The sequence below is a fragment of the Mirounga angustirostris genome, unplaced genomic scaffold (assembly GCF_029215605.1).
Source record: "Mirounga angustirostris isolate CCGP_5_RB_7025 unplaced genomic scaffold, mMirAng1.0.hap1 SCAF_1, whole genome shotgun sequence".
Lineage (NCBI taxonomy): Eukaryota > Metazoa > Chordata > Mammalia > Carnivora > Phocidae > Mirounga > Mirounga angustirostris.
Window position 1 is genome coordinate 93,947,979 of NW_026991709.1, and position 19,988 is coordinate 93,967,966.

General features: G+C 41.6%; 1 protein-coding gene across 1 annotated transcript; it reads right to left on the minus strand.

Moving 5' to 3' along the window:
• Positions 1 to 1,180: 1,180 nt before the first annotated feature.
• Positions 1,181 to 19,629, minus strand: SAMD7 (sterile alpha motif domain containing 7). The gene is made up of 7 exons (XM_045863686.2): positions 19,544 to 19,629; positions 18,136 to 18,260; positions 14,501 to 14,579; positions 12,697 to 13,328; positions 11,581 to 11,702; positions 5,251 to 5,361; positions 1,181 to 1,547 (listed from the first exon to the last, which is right to left on the minus strand). Exons 1-7 carry the CDS (start codon positions 19,627 to 19,629, stop codon positions 1,350 to 1,352), a joined length of 1,353 nt encoding a protein of 450 aa, XP_045719642.1. The 3' UTR covers positions 1,181 to 1,349.
• Positions 19,630 to 19,988: the final 359 nt, after the last annotated feature.

The following is a 19,988-nucleotide window of genomic DNA, read 5'->3' on the forward strand; positions in this document are numbered from 1 at the left end:
GCAGTTTCCGTGGGTCAGGAATCCAGGAGCAGCTTAGCTGGGGCCTCTGGTTCAGGGCCTCCATCAAGCTGTGGGCAGGAGCTGTGTGCATCGCCATTTCAAGGCTTGACTGGGGAGGAACCACCTGCAAGTTCCCTAGTGTGGCTGTCGACAGGACTCAGAAGATTCATTTCCATGTTCAATCACTCAGGAGGCCTCTCCACAGGGCTGCATGGAGACATAGAAGCCGGCTTCTTCAAGAGCCGGGATTCCAAAGAGAGAGAGAAAGAGCACCCCAGACAGAACCACAGATGTGACATCCATCATGTTTTTCATGCTGTGTTCATCAGAAGAGTCAGTCAGTCCAGCCTGCGTCAGAGGGGAGGGCATTACACAAGGGCAGGAGTGCCCGGAAGCAGGGATCGTTGGGGGCTATCTTAGAGGCTGCCTGCTACAGTTTCTTTATTTTGAATGTAAATTTTAAAAATAGAAAATGCATTCTCACCTTTAGACATTTAGAATGTACAGTCAGTTCCCCTCGCATCCCTGTTACTGGGCCCCTCCTTGAGCAAACTCCTAGCAGTTTCTTGTGTATCTTTTCAGGGGCTTTCTGTCAAATGGGAAGTTGAAAGGCACTCCGCAGGGACAAGCAGAAAGCCACTTTCATCTTCTTGCCTCCCACCTGCCAACTCAAACCTGCCTTGCAGAGATAACTCTACCCCACCCCTCCGGTGACATCTGAGGTGGGCACTATGACTTTTCATCTCCCTCTCAGATAACCAGGAGTTATTTTTAGTCATAACATAGTTCCATGCTAGAAAGAAAATGTTGAATAACAGTCACTCTGAACTTAAGGATCCAAGCTTCTGCTCTTCCCTAGCTTGGTCCTTCTTCAGCCCGGAAGCCTGAAATGAGAAAAAGTGGAGGTCTTGTGGTGAGCTTCTCTTCTCTTTTTTGCACTTCACCACTTTTTCTTCTACCTCCTTTTAACTCCTCGGGGTTGCCTTTGTCTCTTTCTGGGTTCGGGGATGGGAAATGAGTGAAGAGAGATAAGGAGCTCTTTTTTCAGTATGGGTTCTTTTGGCTTCTTCAGAGATTTCTACATGGAAACATCAACGAGCTTTTTTTTTTTTTTAGTATTTGCAAATTCTCTCCATCATTTAGCATTTGCTTCCAAGTATACACCTCCAGCCACTTTGCTCTGAGGTCACTTTAGGAAACCTTTCAGGCAAGGCCTATATGAGCTCCAGGAGGGCTGGCTTCTCTCCCTTCCAGCCTCCATCTCATCCTGGGGAAACCTTGACACACCTTTCAGAATGTCCTAGACTCTTTGGAAAACTGATTAAGACCGTTCTTGCTCCTTGAGGGTTTTAATTTCTCACGCTATCTCGTTCGATTCCTTTAGGAATTGTTATATCCTGGGAACAAGGAATGTCCAATGTATTATCACCCCAGGAATTAAAATTCAAAAGAGGGGATGTATCTGCTGGTTGATCAAGTGCTTGTTTTGTTTGGGTAGGAAGTGAAAGACTTTTCTTGTACAACATACTTTCCACATGCTGAGATACCTTTGAAGACAAAATGGTGAGAGTAGTTAAGGCTAGAGATTCTTTCAATAATCCAGCATACTCTGCTTAGCCACAGAGGGTAGGAAGGTTGAGGTAATTTCAAGCACGGGCCATCTATATAGTTGTGAGGGACACCGATCTAGGATGTGGTGGGCTTTTTCTTTCTCTCAGAAGCATACAGTGTTTATTACTATAACACTAGATATCGAGGTGGTAGTAATTTTCAAATTCCCATGCCCGGGTCTGCTGCGGTTCATCTGTGTACACCATTATTTCATCATTTCATTCTGAGTTCAGTCCACCTCACCCTTTTCTAACAGTCCCATAAGAGATCCCACAGACACACCACTCCATCTTTACCAATGGCCAACTGGTAACTTCTCCAAGCCCAGGCTGCAATTCTTTAGGCAACTTCAGCACACAGCTGGCTTTAAGCTGGTTTAGTGTTGAGACATAAACACTGCCGCTTTGGGCCTCGGTGTCCCAGTATTAGTCATTGGGCTCCTACACTTACGTGACCCTCACGGGGACCCAGGAGATTTCTATGTTGTTCACATTATCAGAACTCAAACCCAGCTCCCTCCATTCTAATAATATCTGGGTTCTCAAATTCCAGTAACTTTTCCCTCTCTTATCCCTTTCCTTTTATCCAGGTCCAGGTCCGCCTTCTAAGTTTCTGGTCTTCTGAGTGGGTTTCCTTCTTCTTAGCAGGGCTCACTGTAATGGAATTTTGCCCCTGCTTCCCATTTTGGAGACTGAGACTTTATTATCTTTTCCACTGATGAACTCATGGCCACTCACCTCCTGGGTCTCCCAGATGTTACCCAGAACCTTCCAATTCTGCTGTTTCAATCGGACCCCTCAAAGTTCTCAATCCCAAGGACTGTACAACTGTTCCCTTTGGTGGAATGTGTGGCATCAGTCAGACCTTCCCCACACCTTCTGTGGGAGCCCTGTCCTGTTGTGCAGGCAGACGGAGCCTGGACATTAGAACTCAGCGGGGCTCCATGGAGGCACTTAGACACATCAGGCAGGAGCCCAAGGAATGACTATAGCCCTCAGAAAATGAATTGGTTGTTAATACTAATGGCAAGTGAGAAGAAGATTAAGAAGGACTTGGAGAATGTAACATTGTATGCCAACTATACTCAAAGGAAAAAAAAAAAAAAAAGAATGACTTAGAGTTGCCACATTGTAAGGACCAAAAAAAAAAAAAAAGCCAAAGTGATAAATTAAAGCCAAAAAAAATCGTATTTGAGAAAAAACCATGCAGTGTCATTATAAAGTATGCCAAGAGATACACTATCCTCATTAAAGAAAAATAAATTATTTAAAAGTGAATACCAGAGTGCCTGGGTAGCTTAGTCCATTAAGCACCTGACTTCAGCTCAGGTCATGATCCAGAGGTCCTGGGATCAACCTGCTTTGGGCTCCTTGCTCAGCAGGGAGTCTGCTTGTCCCTCTCTCTCTCCCTCTGCCTCCACCCCTGCTCCTGCACTCTCTGGCTCTCTCTCAAATAAATAAATAAAATCTTTTAAAAAAAGTGAATACTATATTGTACCAATGTTAATTTCTTAGTTTTGACAAATGTGCTGTATTATGTAAGATGTTAACATTAAGAAAAGCTGGGTGAACTCTCTGTACTACCTTTGCAACTTTTCTGTATCTATATTATTCCAAAATAAGAAGCTGAAAAAAAGAATACCAATAGAAACATGAAAGTATTTACATAAAATAAAGAACTTCTTTACCCTAAAATTTTTAGGCAGATAAAAATGGTTTTTGAAGAATATTTTGAAATCTCATTGTTCTTTGCATAAACATGCATTGTAGAAAGGTGCAGTCCTGTATAAATTCTGGAAAGAATTAGTTGATGCTTCTTGGTTTCACTTTTAGGAAACTCACTCTTTCAATAAATAATTTTTTACCTATTACGGTCTTGCATATTCTAAGGATACATCAGTCAAACAGATATATCAGTCAAACAGATAAAGATCTATGCTCTCGTGGAGCCTACATTCTAGTGGGGTAGGGGGAAATCAACAATAAACATGAATATAATAAATGAGTTATATTGTATGATTGATAGGTGCTATGGGGGGACAAAGAAGAGCAGAAAAGGGATAGCAGTAGTATGCATGGGGGCTGGGCTGTGTACACTTTTATTTATTTTATTTATTTTTTGAAAGACTTTATTTATTTGAGAAAGAGCGAAAGTGATCACAGAGGGAGAGAGATCACAGAGGCAGAGGGAGAAGCAGACTCGTCGCTGAGCAGAGAGCCCAATGTGGGGCTCGATCCCAGGACCTTGAGATCATGACCTGAGCCAAAGGCAGACACTTAACTGACTGAGCCACCCAGGTGCCCCGTGTGTACACTTTTAAACAGGGTGATCAGAGCAAGCTCCATTAAGCAGATAGAGGGGAGCAAGATGAAGGAGATGAGGGAACAAAGCATGAAGATATTAGGGGAAGAGCATCCCAGGCAGAGGGAATGGCCCTATGGTGGAACATGCCTGCATGTTCAAGCAGCATCCAGAGGCAAGTGGTCAAAAACAGTAACTGTGGGGGGAGGGAAGGACGTTAACGATAGTGGTAGGTGGAGAGGAGCACAAATAATATAGGCCTTCGGCTTTTCCTTTGAGGAAATGGGGAGCTATGGCAGACTTTTGAGGAGAAGGGTGACACGATCTGTCTTATGTATTAGAAGGATCATCCTTAACTGTTTTGTGAGTAGGTGCTGGGAGGGCAAGGGCAGAGCAGAGAGAACAGTTAGAAGGCTAAAGTAGTAATCCGATGAGAGACAATGGTGCTTTAGTCCCAAATGAAGCAGTGGAGATGGCAAGAAGAGGTGAACTAGAGTTGGCTTGTTCCAGTCTCAAGAGCCAGTTGAGAAACTTCTTGGAAGTTTGCAAGCCAGGTGTTAAGCATGGCATTATTAAAAATTAAATTATATAAACTTACAATTAAATACATTATATTGAAAACTCAAGTAATAAATACTCAAAAACTCATCACTTCTTAATTGTTTTACTGAATTATTTTATATTATTTATTGTTATTGTTATTTAGAGAGAATGTGCACGCGTGAGCACACATGAGTGGGGGAGGGGCAGAGGGAGAGAGAGAATCTTAAGCAGGCTCCAGGCCCAGTGCAGAGTCCAACGTAGGGTTTGATCTCATGACCCTGAGATCATGACCTGAGCCAAAATCAAGAGTCAGACCCTTAACTGACTGAGCCACCCAGATACCCCATACTGTTATTTATTATTAACTTTGCTCCTGAGGTCTTTATGTCTATCCGTAGAGTGAAAATACTCTCAAATGGGGTACTGCTGTGCATCTCTTCCCAATTCTGTATTCAGTGACATTATGTTAGGAGTTTGTCAGTCATACTGGGGGTATTTACACTACAGAAATTAAACGCTACAAATCAGGATTCATTTTGTTTTTAAAGAGAACTAGTTGTTAAGTATTTACCAGCACACCATTGCTTTGTGCCTTCCCAACTATAGCTAGGAATGCATACCACTACACCATCCAAAGTGTTCAGGTTCCCTCACTCCTATCATTTCCCCACCCACAGAGGGGCAATGCTTCATAAAGAGGTGAAACAGGTATTGTGCCTATTATAACAGGAGAAAAATAACATATTTCTCTTAAGCCTCATACCACTGATGCATAGTTACGAGAACTCACCATACCTGTGATTGAATCTTTAGTGCCGGCCCTAGCTTTAATCCCAGAGTGCTTCGAAGATGCTCCTCTGTGAGTAACAGCAAGGTTTCCCCATCAATTGCATGGTCTTTAAATACCTTATTAAACACAAAAGATGTTAACTTTGTCTATATGTCTTTTAAAAAAAAATCTTGTTTTATATATAGGTATTTTAGTTTTGGAGGAAACATTAAGACTGCTGGAGGATGACACAAAATGTTATAAAATTTCTCATTTTCAGTTGTTCTCTCTTTCATGCTCCAGTAGCAAGTTGTCTGTGCTCTTTAATTACTCTTAGAGTACATTGTAATTCTGTTTATGGGACTCAGTTCCAACCTGGAATAGTTACTATTTGAGGGCAGACCCATGTCTTATATACCAACGGCCCTATAATGCTGTGGCTGACACATAGTAGATATTTCAGTAGGTGTTGCTGGACAAATCAATGAATGCACTAATAGACTGAGTAAAGGGTTGTGGATAAAAACCATGGCAAACAAGTTTCACCTCTCACATGGACAGGTGCAGCCTCTATCCACTGCCTTGGACAAACAGCAAGGGGAGGAGAGGTAATGCAGGTGAGAACTGTCATTCTAGGCCTTTCCAGGGGCCCTCCCTGTTCTGACTGTGGAGTAGATACCACCAGGCCTTCCTTTCTTCCAGAAACTAGGAAGGCTGCTGGTGGACAAACATTCCAGGCGGATAAAGAGATGAATCAAAGATCTGGGCAGACTGATAGTACTGTAATTTCATGATCTCCAGCTTCAACCTGCCCGGCAATCCTTTATTTGCTGATGAGCTCTCTTTTTTCTATTTTCAAGCTTCCTTCACACGCTTCAAACTTAAAACCTTACAGAATCCTTCCTCATTTTCAGCAGACCATATAACTTAATTGAGAGGGAAGGAAGGAAGGAAGGAAGGAAGGAAGGAAGGAAGGAAGGAAGGAAGGAAGGAACAAAGGAACAAAGGAAAAGAGACCAGTAGATAAGAACTTCCTTGGGGCGCCTGGGTGGCTCAGTTGGTTAAGCATCTGCCTCGGCTCAGGTCATGATCCCGGGGTCCTGGGACTCCCTGCTCATTGGGGAGCCTGCTTCTCTCTCGGCCCCTCCCTGCTGCTCTGCTCTCTCTTGCTTTCTCTCTCTCAAATAAATAAATAAAATCTTTAAAAAAACAAAAACAAAAAAACTTCCTCTAATTCTGCCCAGCAACCTAACCACAGATGTTTTCTCCTTTGTGCTGATGTGGTTGAAGAGGGTTCTCCATGTGTGAAGACAGTCTCTTCACGTATGCTGTGGGTCCCTGCCCCTCCCACCTCAGGCTTCCCTCAGCGGATAATCCCCTCTCTCAGAGTCAGTCTCCCCTCTTTGGCTGGCTCCTTCCCAACGGCATTTACGCAAGTCTCCATCCTTGAGCAAACAAACAATAATAAAGCACTTACACAAATGCTACCTCACTCTAACTCTTGATCCTGCTCCATATTTCTCATCCCCTTCACAGCCCAATTTCTCAAGAGTTTGGATCCTCCCTGCCTCAATGTTCTTCTTTCCCAGTCATTTCTCCCTCTCAGGGAGTCTGACTTCCACCCTCACTAGTCCGTTAACCCTGCTTGCTTCTGGGTCCCTCATGTCTCTGCTGTTACCAAATGCATGGATATTCCTTGTGCTCCTGGCTGCATTTGACATTGTTGACTACTTTTTCATGAAGAAATACGCTTCCCTTGCCTTTGTGAGGCATCCCCCTCCGGGTATTCTATGCCTTTCCTTCCCAGTCACTTCTGAGGCTACTGTTTCTTTATCTGAGTCCTTATGTGTTTGGGCATCTGAGGCTTCTACTTCAGGTCCTCTTCGGTTTTCCTGATTTACCTCAGTCTTTGGCTTCTGTGAATGTCTCTCTATGCCGAAGGCTCCCTAATGTATGTATATCTTAAACTTAGAAGCTGAATCATGCTAATTCTGCCTTTTAGATGGTCTTTTTTTTCCCAAGATTTTATTTATTTATTTGAGACAGAGAGAGAGCGAGCGAGCACACTAGTGGGGTGGGGTGGGGGCAGAGGGTGAGAAACAAGCCGACTCCCCGCGGCCCGATCCCAGGACACGGCGATCAGATCATGACCTGAGCCAAGGGCAGATGCTTCACAGACTGAGCCACCCAGGCGCCCTAGATAATGCTCTTATCTACCCGCCCCTCTGCTGCTACCCTGGATCTAGTGCTTCCCCACTAGTCTTGCCACCTTGAACCTATTTTCATAAAAAGCAACCTAAGTGACCATTCTGAAATATAAAGCTAAGCATGCCACTCATGCTTAAAACCTCAGTTGCCTTCAGGATAAAGTCACAATCCCTCACGGGGTCTCCACGGCTCTCTGCGACCTAGCCCCTTCCCCTAGTCCAGCCTCCTGATTGCCATTCTCACCTGTGCCACTCTTGGTTCCGGCCCCCTCAGTGCCACCAGGAACTACTCTGGAAATCCCACCTGTGCTAAATTCTTTCTGGTTCCTGGCCTTCTCCTGGAAATTCCTCCTTTGCCTCTCTTCCACCTCACCGCCCTCCTCCACTGGTAAGCTCAGTCAGACGCCTCTCCATTCAGGGAAGGGATACATTTTCGAACAAAGGCAGGTTGGCAGCCAGGGCCTGATCCTCAGCCCTGGTGGAGGAACCTGGCCCCGAGGCAAAGTTGCAGAACCTTCCAGTGTCATTCAGTTGTCCCTCCCACCTCATTCTCAAGATAGCAGTGGAGGCCAAGAGCACCATATAAACATACATATAATTTTCGTGATTTCAGTTATTTTTAGAGAAAGAATATTTTATCTGGTGAGTCACTTAGGACAAACAAGAATCACTGAACACTACACCAAAAACTAATGATGTACTATACAGTGGCTAACTGAACATCAAAATAATAATAATAATAATAATAATAATAAAGAATAAACAAGATGTGTTGCAGGGTCTCCTGGACGTCCTTGAACAAGTGAGCTAGCAGCCTTCTCTCTACATCTGTTTAAAAGAATTCATTTGCACAGGGGCTTTGGGCTTTAGTTCTGGTTCTTTTTTCTGGATTTCTTTTTATACCTACAGGGGGCAGGTGGTGGGAGGCTGCTGAGTAGCAACCACCTAGAGATGAGAAAGAGGAGGACAGGGTGGGGGGCGAGGGGGAGGACAGCGAGTGTAACGCTGGGGTAGTCCCAGGCTGCGACATACTAGACAGGGGTTTTCATGACTCCTGTGCCTGAGCTGTGCTGCTCTGAAGCTTGTTACAGTCTGTTGCGTCCAGGGAGATTCTCTCCGTCTCTGCACACCGTACTGTCCCCAAGCGCAGCAGGGTCGTGCCCAGCAGGGCAGCGGCCTTCTTGTGGCTGATTTCACAGCAGTCCCAGGGAGGGAATAGACTGATGAGGAAGCAAGAGCAGAACTTGATCCTAACCACATTTGAGAAACACCTAGAAGTAATTGTACCCCTTCTTGGGGTGGGGAAAGGAGCACTGACATCCTGTTGGTGAGAGATAATGAGTCAGCCAAGTTTGTGGGGTATTCATGTTTATGTGACTTCTATGTACCTGCAAGAGGACGTTGAGGATGATAAAGTATGAAATGCACACGTGGCATCATTCATTACAGGAGTGGTTATGATAAAGAGTACTTCTATGCCTGTGGATCACTGGATGATTAAGAATGATAAGGGTTCAAATAGATTCAGTCTGCCAGAAGCCAGCAATCACATGCTCCTTATACACAGGGTTGCTTATTTCTGGCTGTTATCAAAATTTGGTAACTTCACTGTACTGGTGGTTGATGAAGCACCTGATAAGTGGAATAGACAAATTTAAAAATGATTGCCCCATGGTGAATGACTAATAAGAAAACAATAATATTATACTTGCTGAATAGGAGAGAACAGGACAGGAATTTTTATCAAGTATGCAAAAAAGACAAAGTAGGTGACCTGAAGAATACACCTTGTCTCGTAAGTAACCTGAGGTTCCATTCTCTTGAGGATCCTCTGATAGAATGATGAAATTAATGTTAATCAAGTATTTATAAGGTGCCAGGCCTTCTTTATGGCTTACAACAATCCTTTGAGAATATATTATACAATTATCCCCATCTTATAGATGAAAAACTGTGCACCAAGAAGACAGGCAACTTGTCCCAGGTCACATGTCCAGAAAACACAAAAGCCAGGATTTGAACTTGTACTTTCTGGTTTCATAAGCATATTCTTTTTTTTTTTAATTTTATTTTATTATGTTATGTTAATCACCATACATTACATCATTAGTTTTTGATGTAGTGTTCCATGATTCATTGTTTGCGTATAACACCCAGTACTCCATTCAGTACGTGCCCTCTTTAATACCTATCACTGGGCTAACCCATCCCCCCAACCCCCTCCCCTCTAGAACCCTCAGTTTGTTTCTCAGAGTCCATAGTCTCTCATGGTTCGTCTCCCCCTCCAGTTTCCCCCTCTTAATTTTTCCCTTCCTACTAACTTTTTTTTTTTTGACATATAATGTATTATTTGTTTCAGAGGTACAGGTCTGTGATTCAACAGTCTTACACAATTCACAGCGCTCACCATAGCACATACCCTCCCCAATGTCTATCATCCAGCCACTGCATCCCTCCCACCCCCCACCACTCCAGCAACCCTCAGTTTGTTTCCTGAGATTAAGAATTCCTCATATCAGTGAGATCATATAACACATGTCTTTCTCTGATTGACTTATTTCGCTTAGCATAATACCCTCTAGTTCCATCTACGTCATTGCAAATGACAAGATTTCAGGTTTTTTGATGGCTGCATAATATTCCATTGTATATATATACCACATCTTCCTTATCCATTCATCTGTTGATGGACATCTTGGCTCTTTTCATAATTTGGCTATTGTGGACATTGCTGCTATAAACACTGGGGTGCACGTACCCCTTGGGATCACTACATTTGTATCTTTGGGGTAAATACCCAGTAGTGCAATTTCATAAGCCATATTCTTAATGACTACTCTATCTAACTTTTCCATAAGTCCCATAAACAGAAAAAAAAAAAAAAAAGAAAATGTAGAAGAATTAACAGCATTACACTGAAGTAAAAAATGATCATAAAACTAAGATATGAAAAAAGTTATTTCTGGGGCGCCTGGGTGGCTCAGTTGGTTAAGCGACTGCCTTCGACTCAGATCATGATCCTGGAGTCCCGGGATCGAGTCCCGCATTGGGCTCCCTGCTCAGCAGGGAGTCTGCTTCTCCCTCTGCCCCTCCCCCCTCTCATGTGCTCTCTCTCTGAAATAAATAAATAAAATCTTTAAAAAAAAAAAAGAAAGAAAAAGTTATTTCTAACATTAGTTAATTATGTTAAATTATAAGGTCCTTTCCTTGCTTTCTTTTCCTTTAATATATAAACCAATGATAATGACACCAGATTTACTAGGCAAATTGTTACTTAAAACTGTGTTATTAAATCACTTGCAGGGTCCCTGGGTGGCTCAGTCGGTTAAGCAGCTGCCTTTGGCTCAGGTCATGATCTCAGGGTCCTGAGATAGAGCAGCTCAGCAGGGAGTCTGTCTCCCCCTCTCCCCCTGCTGCTCCCGCCAGCTCACGTACTTTCTCTCTCTCAAATAAATAAATAAAATCTTTAAAAAATAAATCACTTAAAAAAATAAACTTTATGTATGAAAATATAGCACTGACATAAACTTTAAAAATTGACCAACCCATTTTCCCGAATGAATGAAACTACTCTTCTTTCCAACTGTGCTGACAGTTCATTATAACTCAAAAAACAGTATTTTATCTACCAGATTGAATTATCTCTGTGTATGCACTTTTGTAAATTGCCCCAGCATTAATATAGAATTTTTAAATAGTTATTTTCTTATTTTTCAGATCTATTATCTTGTTATCCTGTTTAGAATGAAGAAGATATTTCTATTACCTATTATGAGTAGCCTAAAACTTCTGGTATGTTTGTTATATGGAAGAGTAGGGAATGTAGTAGAAATTTCTCACTGTTTTTGGATGTTTGGGCGCTGAATCTCCTAGTTTTGGGTGAATTCCTACCTCCCAAGAGTCTCGATAGAACAGAAACTAAAGCCAGACAGGCATGGCTCTCCCAGCCTCCCTGCAGATGGGGTGTGGAGACGGGACCCAAGCTCCACCAATCCCAGACTCCTGTCCCAGGTCAGCCAATGACACATGAAGGGGTAGATTATTAGGAATCCTCTCTGAGAGAAAAATGCAAGTTTGACAGAACTCATTAGGAAGGAAATAGATTTCAAAGTGTCTTATTTTCATGAAAATATTTCAATGTTAAGTCACCTGGGCATAGTCTGAACAACCTGGAAGGCCACTAATGAAGTTGTGCACGTCGTCCACAGTCCATTTCTGAATATCTTCATCCAAGGACATGTTTTCCCCAATTGTAGCCAGTGGGTGTGCTCCTTTAAAAGTGGAAAGGAAATTATTTGGTGGTATAAAATTTCCAAGGAAAAGGGGGAAGCTGACAGCACAGTTTTATGTACAGTTACCTTAATTTCCTCATATTCTATTACCACAGAGGGTCTCTTTAGGTCCCTATAGATCTATGTGTAAACTCCTTAAAAGATACTGAGAGACATTTTCTTAAAAGTTGAGTAATCTCCTTTCTTTTCTTCCCCTAAAGGATCTTTAATGACAGCATTATTGTAAATAAAGAAGTTGCCGACTGCTCTGTTTCTCTGTGATTCCAAGAGACATGCCCTGTGGATTTCATCCTCCAGATGAATGCTATCGTGTTCTATGATGTTATGTGATTTATCATGCTCTCTAGGTGATGTGAGAATTTAGCTACATATTCATCAAAAATGGCAAATTAACACTTTGTAAGGGAAGCAGTTGTTTCAGTGACTACAGCCCCCTCCCCACCAAATCCCTGTTTTAAAATATTTTTATCTAAAGAAGTTCTAGAAAACTATTCAATGTGTGTTTGGGGTAGGTAGTGTGCTAATGCTTTTAGGTAAGAAGGTATCACCACAGTAATGGTCACTGAAAGTTAATGCTTCTGTTTAATTATCTATAGTTTTCTACATTTAAATACAGGGGAGATAGAATTCATACTTTTAGGCAAGAAGCCCCTCTATATTGTGTTGAAGAAATTAAGAGCTAATTAAATTAAAAATTTAATTTAAAATTCTGGCAGATTTCCCCATCCTTCCTCATCCTTGCCCTCCTAGCTTTTGCTGAAAATTCTCTCTATAGCAACATATGAATAGAGATGAATGTCACTAATATGGCTTTATTGGGACTAACATAAAAAAGTGACTTCAAAAAGTTCTAAATAGGACTAAGAAAAGGAAGAATAAAAGGAAACATGATGGGTATAGTGCATTATGGAATAACTTAAGGACTTGGTGACCTGTGGCTCATTAGGATCTGCCATTGGCCCCTGACACCCACCTGGCAGAGCTCGTCGAGGAATTGGAGGACAAACACCATTCTTTTCCCCACAGGCTGCAAAGCCCTGCTCTGAAGGCTTCTCTTTCGCACCATCCCAGGAGGCCTTTGCTTCTAGAGGAGCACCATGAGCTCCCCAAGGTTTTCTGTGGGTGGGGTTGAGCTCCCCACAGGTGTTGGCAAGAGCTGTAGTTGGCTTTTCATTGGTTTCACTTGACTTCTGATTGTTGAGAGCTTCAGTCTCTGGTTCCTTTACATATTCATCCTCTTCATAGGGAATCACATGAGTCTGGCCTAAGAGTTTTTCTTCTACTTGACTTTTGGAGCTCTCAGTATCGCTGTCTAGAACTTTCTGATTCCCTGTACCTCTCCTGAGACGGCGACATTTCTGACCCCAACTCTCTAGAAAATGTGGACCAGTCGCCACTAGCGTGGGGTTTCCCTGAAGATTTCTCAGGGTGCTTCTGTGAAAATGCAGGTCACCAGCAGGGAGCATGCTCCTGCCGTGGTAAGTGACTGGACCAGGTGGGATACTGGAGCCATAGAGGAATGGTATCCCTAGGCCTGCTAATCCCTTGGGATTCACTTTCTCTATTCTCCTTTGTTGGTAAATGGCATGCATTTCCATTTCCATCCTAAAAACAGAACAATATGTTTTATACACCCCAAGAAAACCATTAGAAATATAATCCTAATGGACCTCTGCCTTCCCTGAGATGGAACCTCTGCTTTTCCTGAGTCTTCACACTGCTTATCTGAAGTGTGTTGGGTGGAAACACGAGTTCCCCCCAAAATTCACTGGGAAGGAGAGTTTGGAATAAAGATCTGAGGGTGAAAGGTTTGGCTGAATCTCTCGACAGAAGTGCAAGGTCAGTTTTTAAAGCATTACCTCTAGCAGGTCTGGCAAATTTAGCAGGAATGGGGATAACATGGCAGAGGGTAGTTTCTTGCCAGAGATGAATCTTCAAAGAAAATAAAGTTCTGGGAAGAGGTTTTTAAACCCTGCAGTATAATCTTAGTAGGACTCAAGGAAGGCGGGAAGCCAACACATGTCTCAACCGTGACAAATCGGTGCAACTGGCAGGGTTTGTGCTGGAGGACTTGGTGGGGGTTTTGCTTACTTTGCTTATGGATTATCACCTGACTCATTAGGGTTCAGTGATGAGAAAACTGAGGATAATGCCTTCTTGCCCCCCAGGGCCATGCCTTATAATTATTGCTGTCTTTTCTTTCTAGTTGCTATAGCTGAAGGCCACTGTTGGGGCCACTGACATGGGGCTGTCTGGGCTCTGCTCGCAGAGTCTCAGGTGGGGTTGGTGAGCGTGGCTCCTATATTTGGGCAGAATTGAAGTCATTTAAAACAGAAGGGCTGATATGAATTTCAGAGGTATCACAACTAGGCATTTTAATTGTGAGACATTGTTAAACTGTTATGATCTGCAGGCTTAGCTTCACTATGTAATTTCTAATCTTGCTTTTATCTTTAACCAACCTGAATATATGTTTGTATATATTTCTTTTTGTAATATTCCTGAAATACTTTTTGTATGTAATCGGATATCTATCAAATATATGTAATATAATATGTATATGTATATAATATGTATATAATTTGTATATATATATACAAATACTATATACAAATATAACGAATGAATGTATGTATATAAAAAGTATCTCTATCTCTATCATCTATCTGTCTTTCTATCTTTCTGTCTATCTTTTTATCTATCTATCTGTCTAAAACAAATGAATAAACGAACAAGTGAGTGAATAGAAAATAAATACAACAACACTGTTATGTTACCTGGCGGTATGCTGCCTTTGAATCATTTCATTCCTTCTGGCCATTGCCTTTATGGATTCAGGTGGTAAAATGCCCCAACCTTAAAAAAGAAAATCATCATCTCACCCCACAAACAAATTAACAATTTCCATTTAAAAATAATACAAAAAAATATAATGATTTAAAACAGCATCTATAAAAACCCACCAGTAGAGCACAATGTTGGAAACAGTATCAGATAATTGCTGTTCAGCATCTTAGGGTCACTTTGGTGATGGAATGATAAATACTAGATAATTTTATTTTTCTTTAAGTATGGGTCTCATGATTGGTGACATTTTCCTGCCATACTTTGAAAGGAAAAAAAGGTGAAATAAGTTATGGATCTCTTCATTTCTAGCTTTTGATGTAAAAATGGGTAACTTTTTTTTTTCTTTTTTGCTATAAGAGAAATTAGTTGACCTTTAAAAAAAAAAAGGAACTAAGTGCTTCTTATGCACCAAAATCCCTGGAAATAAATGCAATGATTTAATGGGTAAAATATAAAGTTCTCTATGTGGATTTTTGGCATATCTGAGGAAGATACTTTTTCCAAAATGTTTTCAATGATGTTGGGTAGAAATTACATTCTTTGTGTCAGTCTTCTAAAATTTCTTGAAATAACAGCAGCATCATAGATTTCAAGGCTCTATTCTTGCCTGGTAACTTTATGCTCTATTGACTTTCTTCTTTCTCTGTACTCCTAATGCACTTAGAGTCTATACTGATGCTTTTCAAACCATCCATGGCAAAGGACCATTTTTTTCTTTTAAAATTTCCAACCATCATGGACCAATACTTTTTAAAAATACAACATAATGAACTTTTATAAAATTGAAATGAAAACAAGGACAAATACAAGGTAAAAAAATATTAGATCAACAGAGAATTACCCTGTCAAATTGCTGCAAAATTTCTCTATTTATGTATTTATTTGCACAATGTCTTCACAGACCAGCACAGGTCTACGGAACACACTTTAACATAACAGACACACAAATTGTACTTCTTATATGTAGTTTTGTTTACTGATAGTTTTACACGTGAAAATCTGTTCTCCCTAACAAGGGGGATATCATGGGAGCTAGAACTGTTTCTTGTACATGCTTTGTACTAAGCTAGAGAGCTCATTTAACTCCCATTAATAACCTATCTTGAAATAAATCATACTATATGTTTTTAAAGGAGATTTTTTGTCATTTGTAAAATTCAGAGATTAGATGAGGTGACCTCTAAAAAAAAATCCTCCTAACTCTAAAGCTCTATATTTTTATAATTCAGTGACTTCAAAATATTCTTCTTTAGAGAGCCGGTATGCATGACACTTTCAACCCAGGAGGTATTGCCAAAGGATGCAGAGAAAGTTCTCATGAGAAGTCCAGTACAGAGGGCACAGTTCTAATTACCTGGATTTTAGGAAGCTCTGAAATTTGGAATCATCAAACCTATTCCAAGTTTCTTTCTCTTTCCCAAATAGATGACATCAAATGTAGTGCTAGTCCAGCTGTAATAATCCACTCTCTACTTAACATCCAATTTTTGAAAGATATTTCTGTCTTAGCTTCTATTTTGCTAACTTACTTAGTAGCTCAGTTTCTGTAAGACTGAGGCCCTACTTTCCCCTTGCTTACTCTCCTACACATCAGCCTTGAGGCAGGAGACCTGACCTATGTCCCTGAGATAGGTGGTCAACTTGCTCACGTACATCCAAATGTTGGCAGGTTCTGGATTTTTTATCACTAAAACGGGCTCTCTGAGTCAGCAATGAAACTATTTCACTGGTCTATTTATGTGTTGCCTGTAACCATGGGCTGTAGATTTACTGGGTTCTTGCTGCCAGATGGGGCTTTTATCTGGGATCAGCTGTTGGAACAGTCTTTTTGGTCCTTGGATCACTCCAGTGGGTGTGTCTAGTTTCATATCTGGCTCTGGCTTGTCCACCTAATCCCAGTGGATCCATGCACAACATGCTCAAATCCAGGCAGTCTGGTATCTTCAATGGCCCTAGCACCAATCATATTTCTTCTTGTGTCAAACTTTTCACTCACATAGTTCTTATCTATTGAGAGTTGTTGGAATTGGAGAGCAGGGACAAACAGAAACTCAGCAATATAGTTTTGGGGAGATAAGATACATCAGTTTGATCTTCAATATTGTGAGGAAATTCTCACTTCCTAATCTCTCTCAAGCCCCCATCCAGTCATGTTTTCAGATACCACTCTACTGACTGCTCTTATCAAGATCACCAGTGAGCTCCACTTAGCTAAATCTAATCATGTATTCTTTGTTTTCATCTACTTGGCACACTTGACACAGATGCTTTCTCTCTCTCCTTACAACTTCTTCCCTTGCCTTCAAGGCCATCAGGCTCTCCTGGGTTTCCTCTCACTGGTTTCTTCTCTTTTCTTTTTTTTTTTTTTTAAAGATTTTATTTATTTATTTGAGAGAGAGAGTGAGTGAGAGAGAGAAAGAGCACAAGAGGGGGGAGCGGGAGAGGGAGAAGCAGACTCCCCGCTGAGCAGGGAGCCCAATGTGGGACTCGATCCAGGGACTCCAGGATCATGACCTGAGCCGAAGGCAGTCGCCCAACCAACTGAGCCACCCAGGCGCCCTCCTCTCACTGGTTTCTCCTCCTGTTCTCCTCCTGTTTCTTCCCTTCTTATCTTTTGGATCTTGTTGGTATGTCCTAAGGATCATCCTTTTAACCTCTATCTACCCTCGTTCTATGGGCAATCTCATCTAGTCTCATCTATGCTGATGACTTCCAAAATTATATCTCCAGTTTGTCTCCAGAAGTCCTCTCTGGGATTTAGCTGCCTTCCTGACATCTCCCATTAACAGACTGTTAGGCATCTCAAATGTAATAGAAGCAAAAATGTGCCTGCGACATCTCTCCACCCCAAGAACTCTGTTCCTCTCACACTCTTCCTCAACAGTGACAGCAACTCTACCTAAACCAAGACCAAAATTTTTGCTGTCCTCCTTAACACCTCTCTCTCAGACAGCTCATATCTAAACTGTGAGAAAACCTGTTATTTCTGCCTTCAAAATAATTACAGAATCCAACCACGTGTTACTACTGAACTGTCACCACCCAGGGCCAACCCATCATAATCTTTTGGCTATTCTAATAGCCCATTAACTCCCATCAGTTTATCCTCAGAACTTTGATCCTATCAAGTTTGTCCCAGACACAGCAGCCAGAGTGATCCTGGTAAAATGTAAGTCGGAAAATGTGGCTCCTTTGCTTCAACTCTTCAAAAGCTTCACCTCTTAGAATAAAAGGTGAACCCCCACCATGACCTGTCAGACCATATCTCATCTCTTCATGACCTCATTAGTTCCTCACGTGTAAGATAAGACAGATAGTAATAGTGCAACTTATCATGTTATTCCCCAGTAAACTGATGGTTGGAGGAGTTAAGCAACTTACACTCAGTCACACAGTGGTGGAACCATGATTTAAATCTAAGTCACAAGGGCAGAACCTACAGGCATAACTGCCACACAGTTCTGCTGCCAAAACTTAGCAGTAAATTTGATGGCATGATGGCAAGCTTAAGGCAGCCATCCAGGTCACAGTGGCTCCACAGATCAAAGCCATCTTTTGCTCATACCTGAGTAGACACGATTGGACAGCATGTTCGGCATATTTGCATTTGGTAGAACAGAAGATCCAAATTGTGAAGGAACGCAAAACTGTCTCGGGTCAGTAGGAGCTACAGTGGAAGGCAATAAATCTCTAGGGGAAAAAAGATATAAAGTAGATAAAATGAGGATGGAATAGTACAAACTTCCCATTGCATAGGCACTGAGATTTTTTAATTGCCAGATAGGATTCTATCATCTCTTCCCAAAATGAAGTGCAAAAATCCTGCCGCCTCTATTGGTTTAAGTAGAAATGTGGTAAGAAAGGTCTACTTTGGTAGAGCTATGTGTTGAGTGAATATATCAAGGAAGGATTGACCCAGCTGACAACACAACAGATAAAGCAAGAAAAGAAAGTTTTAGGGATGTCTAGAAAAAAGATCTAATCAAATTAATACTGCTCTCTGATTTCCCATGACCAACATACTGTTCTGACCACAACATTATTTTCTCATGTAGTGGACCTACTTTGGCTTGGTTTTTGCCATCTGGGATCAGTGTTTGACTCCCTGGGTGACAGTTTATTTATTTTGCCATGCTCAAGAAGTCTAAAGTTGTTGTTCACTGCTCCATGAACAACAATAAATAATGGATATAACTTTCTTCTCAGAATGTCAAAATACTCTAAAGAAGGGAAAATAAGAAACTGCCAGAGTGTACATCTTAAGCATTGATAATGCCACTTTTATTGAAAAGAGAGAATCGTTCTATCACAGGAAATCCAGGGTACTTAATTGTTGTGGAGTGAGTTGCGTTTCCCCCAAATTCATGCATTATGGTCTGAACCCCCAATGTGATTATATTTGGAGATAGGGCCTCTTAGGGGGTCTTATGATTAAATGTGGCCATAACAGTGGGGCCCTGATCCAATAGGACTGGTGTCCTTATAAGAGGAAGAGGTACAGGAGTGCATACACAGAGGAAAAGGCCAGGGGAAGGTACAGCAAGAAGGCGGCTGTCTGCAAGGCAAGGAAAGAGGCCTCACCACAAATCAACCCTGCCGACACCATGATCCAGGGCTTTTCAGCCTCCAGAAGTATGGGAAGTCAAATTCTGTTGTTGAAGCCATGCAGTCTGTGGTATTCTGTTAGGGCAGCCCTCACAGACTACATCAATGTTCATATACACATGATGCCTGTCACAGGGCAAGTGCTCGTTAGCTATGTGTTGAATGAATATATCAAGCAGGCCTCAAATGGGAAGTGACAGGATGTGTGTTGGAGGTGTGGTCCCCTGAGCATCTTGACACGAATCAGTGCACCACAGTTCATGGAAGTAACATTAGACAAGAAAACAACACTGGAGTTACCATCATTTGAAAAGTTAATGATCATCCATTTTCTCCTTGGACCAGATTAGTATACTGGAAAGAAATACCTATCCGCTGTTGGAGGTTCAAATGGTGAAGGAACCAGTGGCGTTCTCTGCTGCACTGATGCTGTCAATAAAGGGTTCATGGCCATCATGGGATTTATCATCAATATCTCTCGCCACTGATGGAATTCTAGAAGGAATCAGGTAGATGTGTTAACAAGTAACTCTATGTTTTGTGAACTATTTGAACTTTTCTTGAACACCTTTTGTATTTTCCCAACATTTGGGGACACTGCTATAATAAGATTTCAGTTACACAAAAACCCCTCCATTTCAAGCACCCAGATACAACTGTAGAACTTAGTGATTTATCCATTGGTCCTTGGAACTTGTTGATGAGCCCACAGGAAATATCGTATCACATGACAAGTGATAATAAAATTAAACCAGCCTTGCAAGATTCCAGAAATACCAACCTCCTTTCTTACAACTTATTTTGATTTTTAAA

What these genes read in the sequence shown, in the direction of transcription:
- SAMD7 (XM_045863686.2), bottom strand. Translation starts at nt 19,629, where the DNA reads ATGGCCATGAACCCTTTATTGACAGCATCAGTGCAGCAGAGAACGCCA. An exon ending in GTCCAATCGTGTCTACTCAG is followed by an intron (nt 14,580 to 18,135) that starts GTATGAGCAAAA and finishes TTCTTTTTTAAG; the next exon opens with GTTGGGGCATTTTACCACCT. An exon ending in CACTAAAGATTCAATCACAG is followed by an intron (nt 1,548 to 5,250) that starts GTATGGTGAGTT and finishes TTGTCTTCAAAG; the next exon opens with GTATCTCAGCATGTGGAAAG.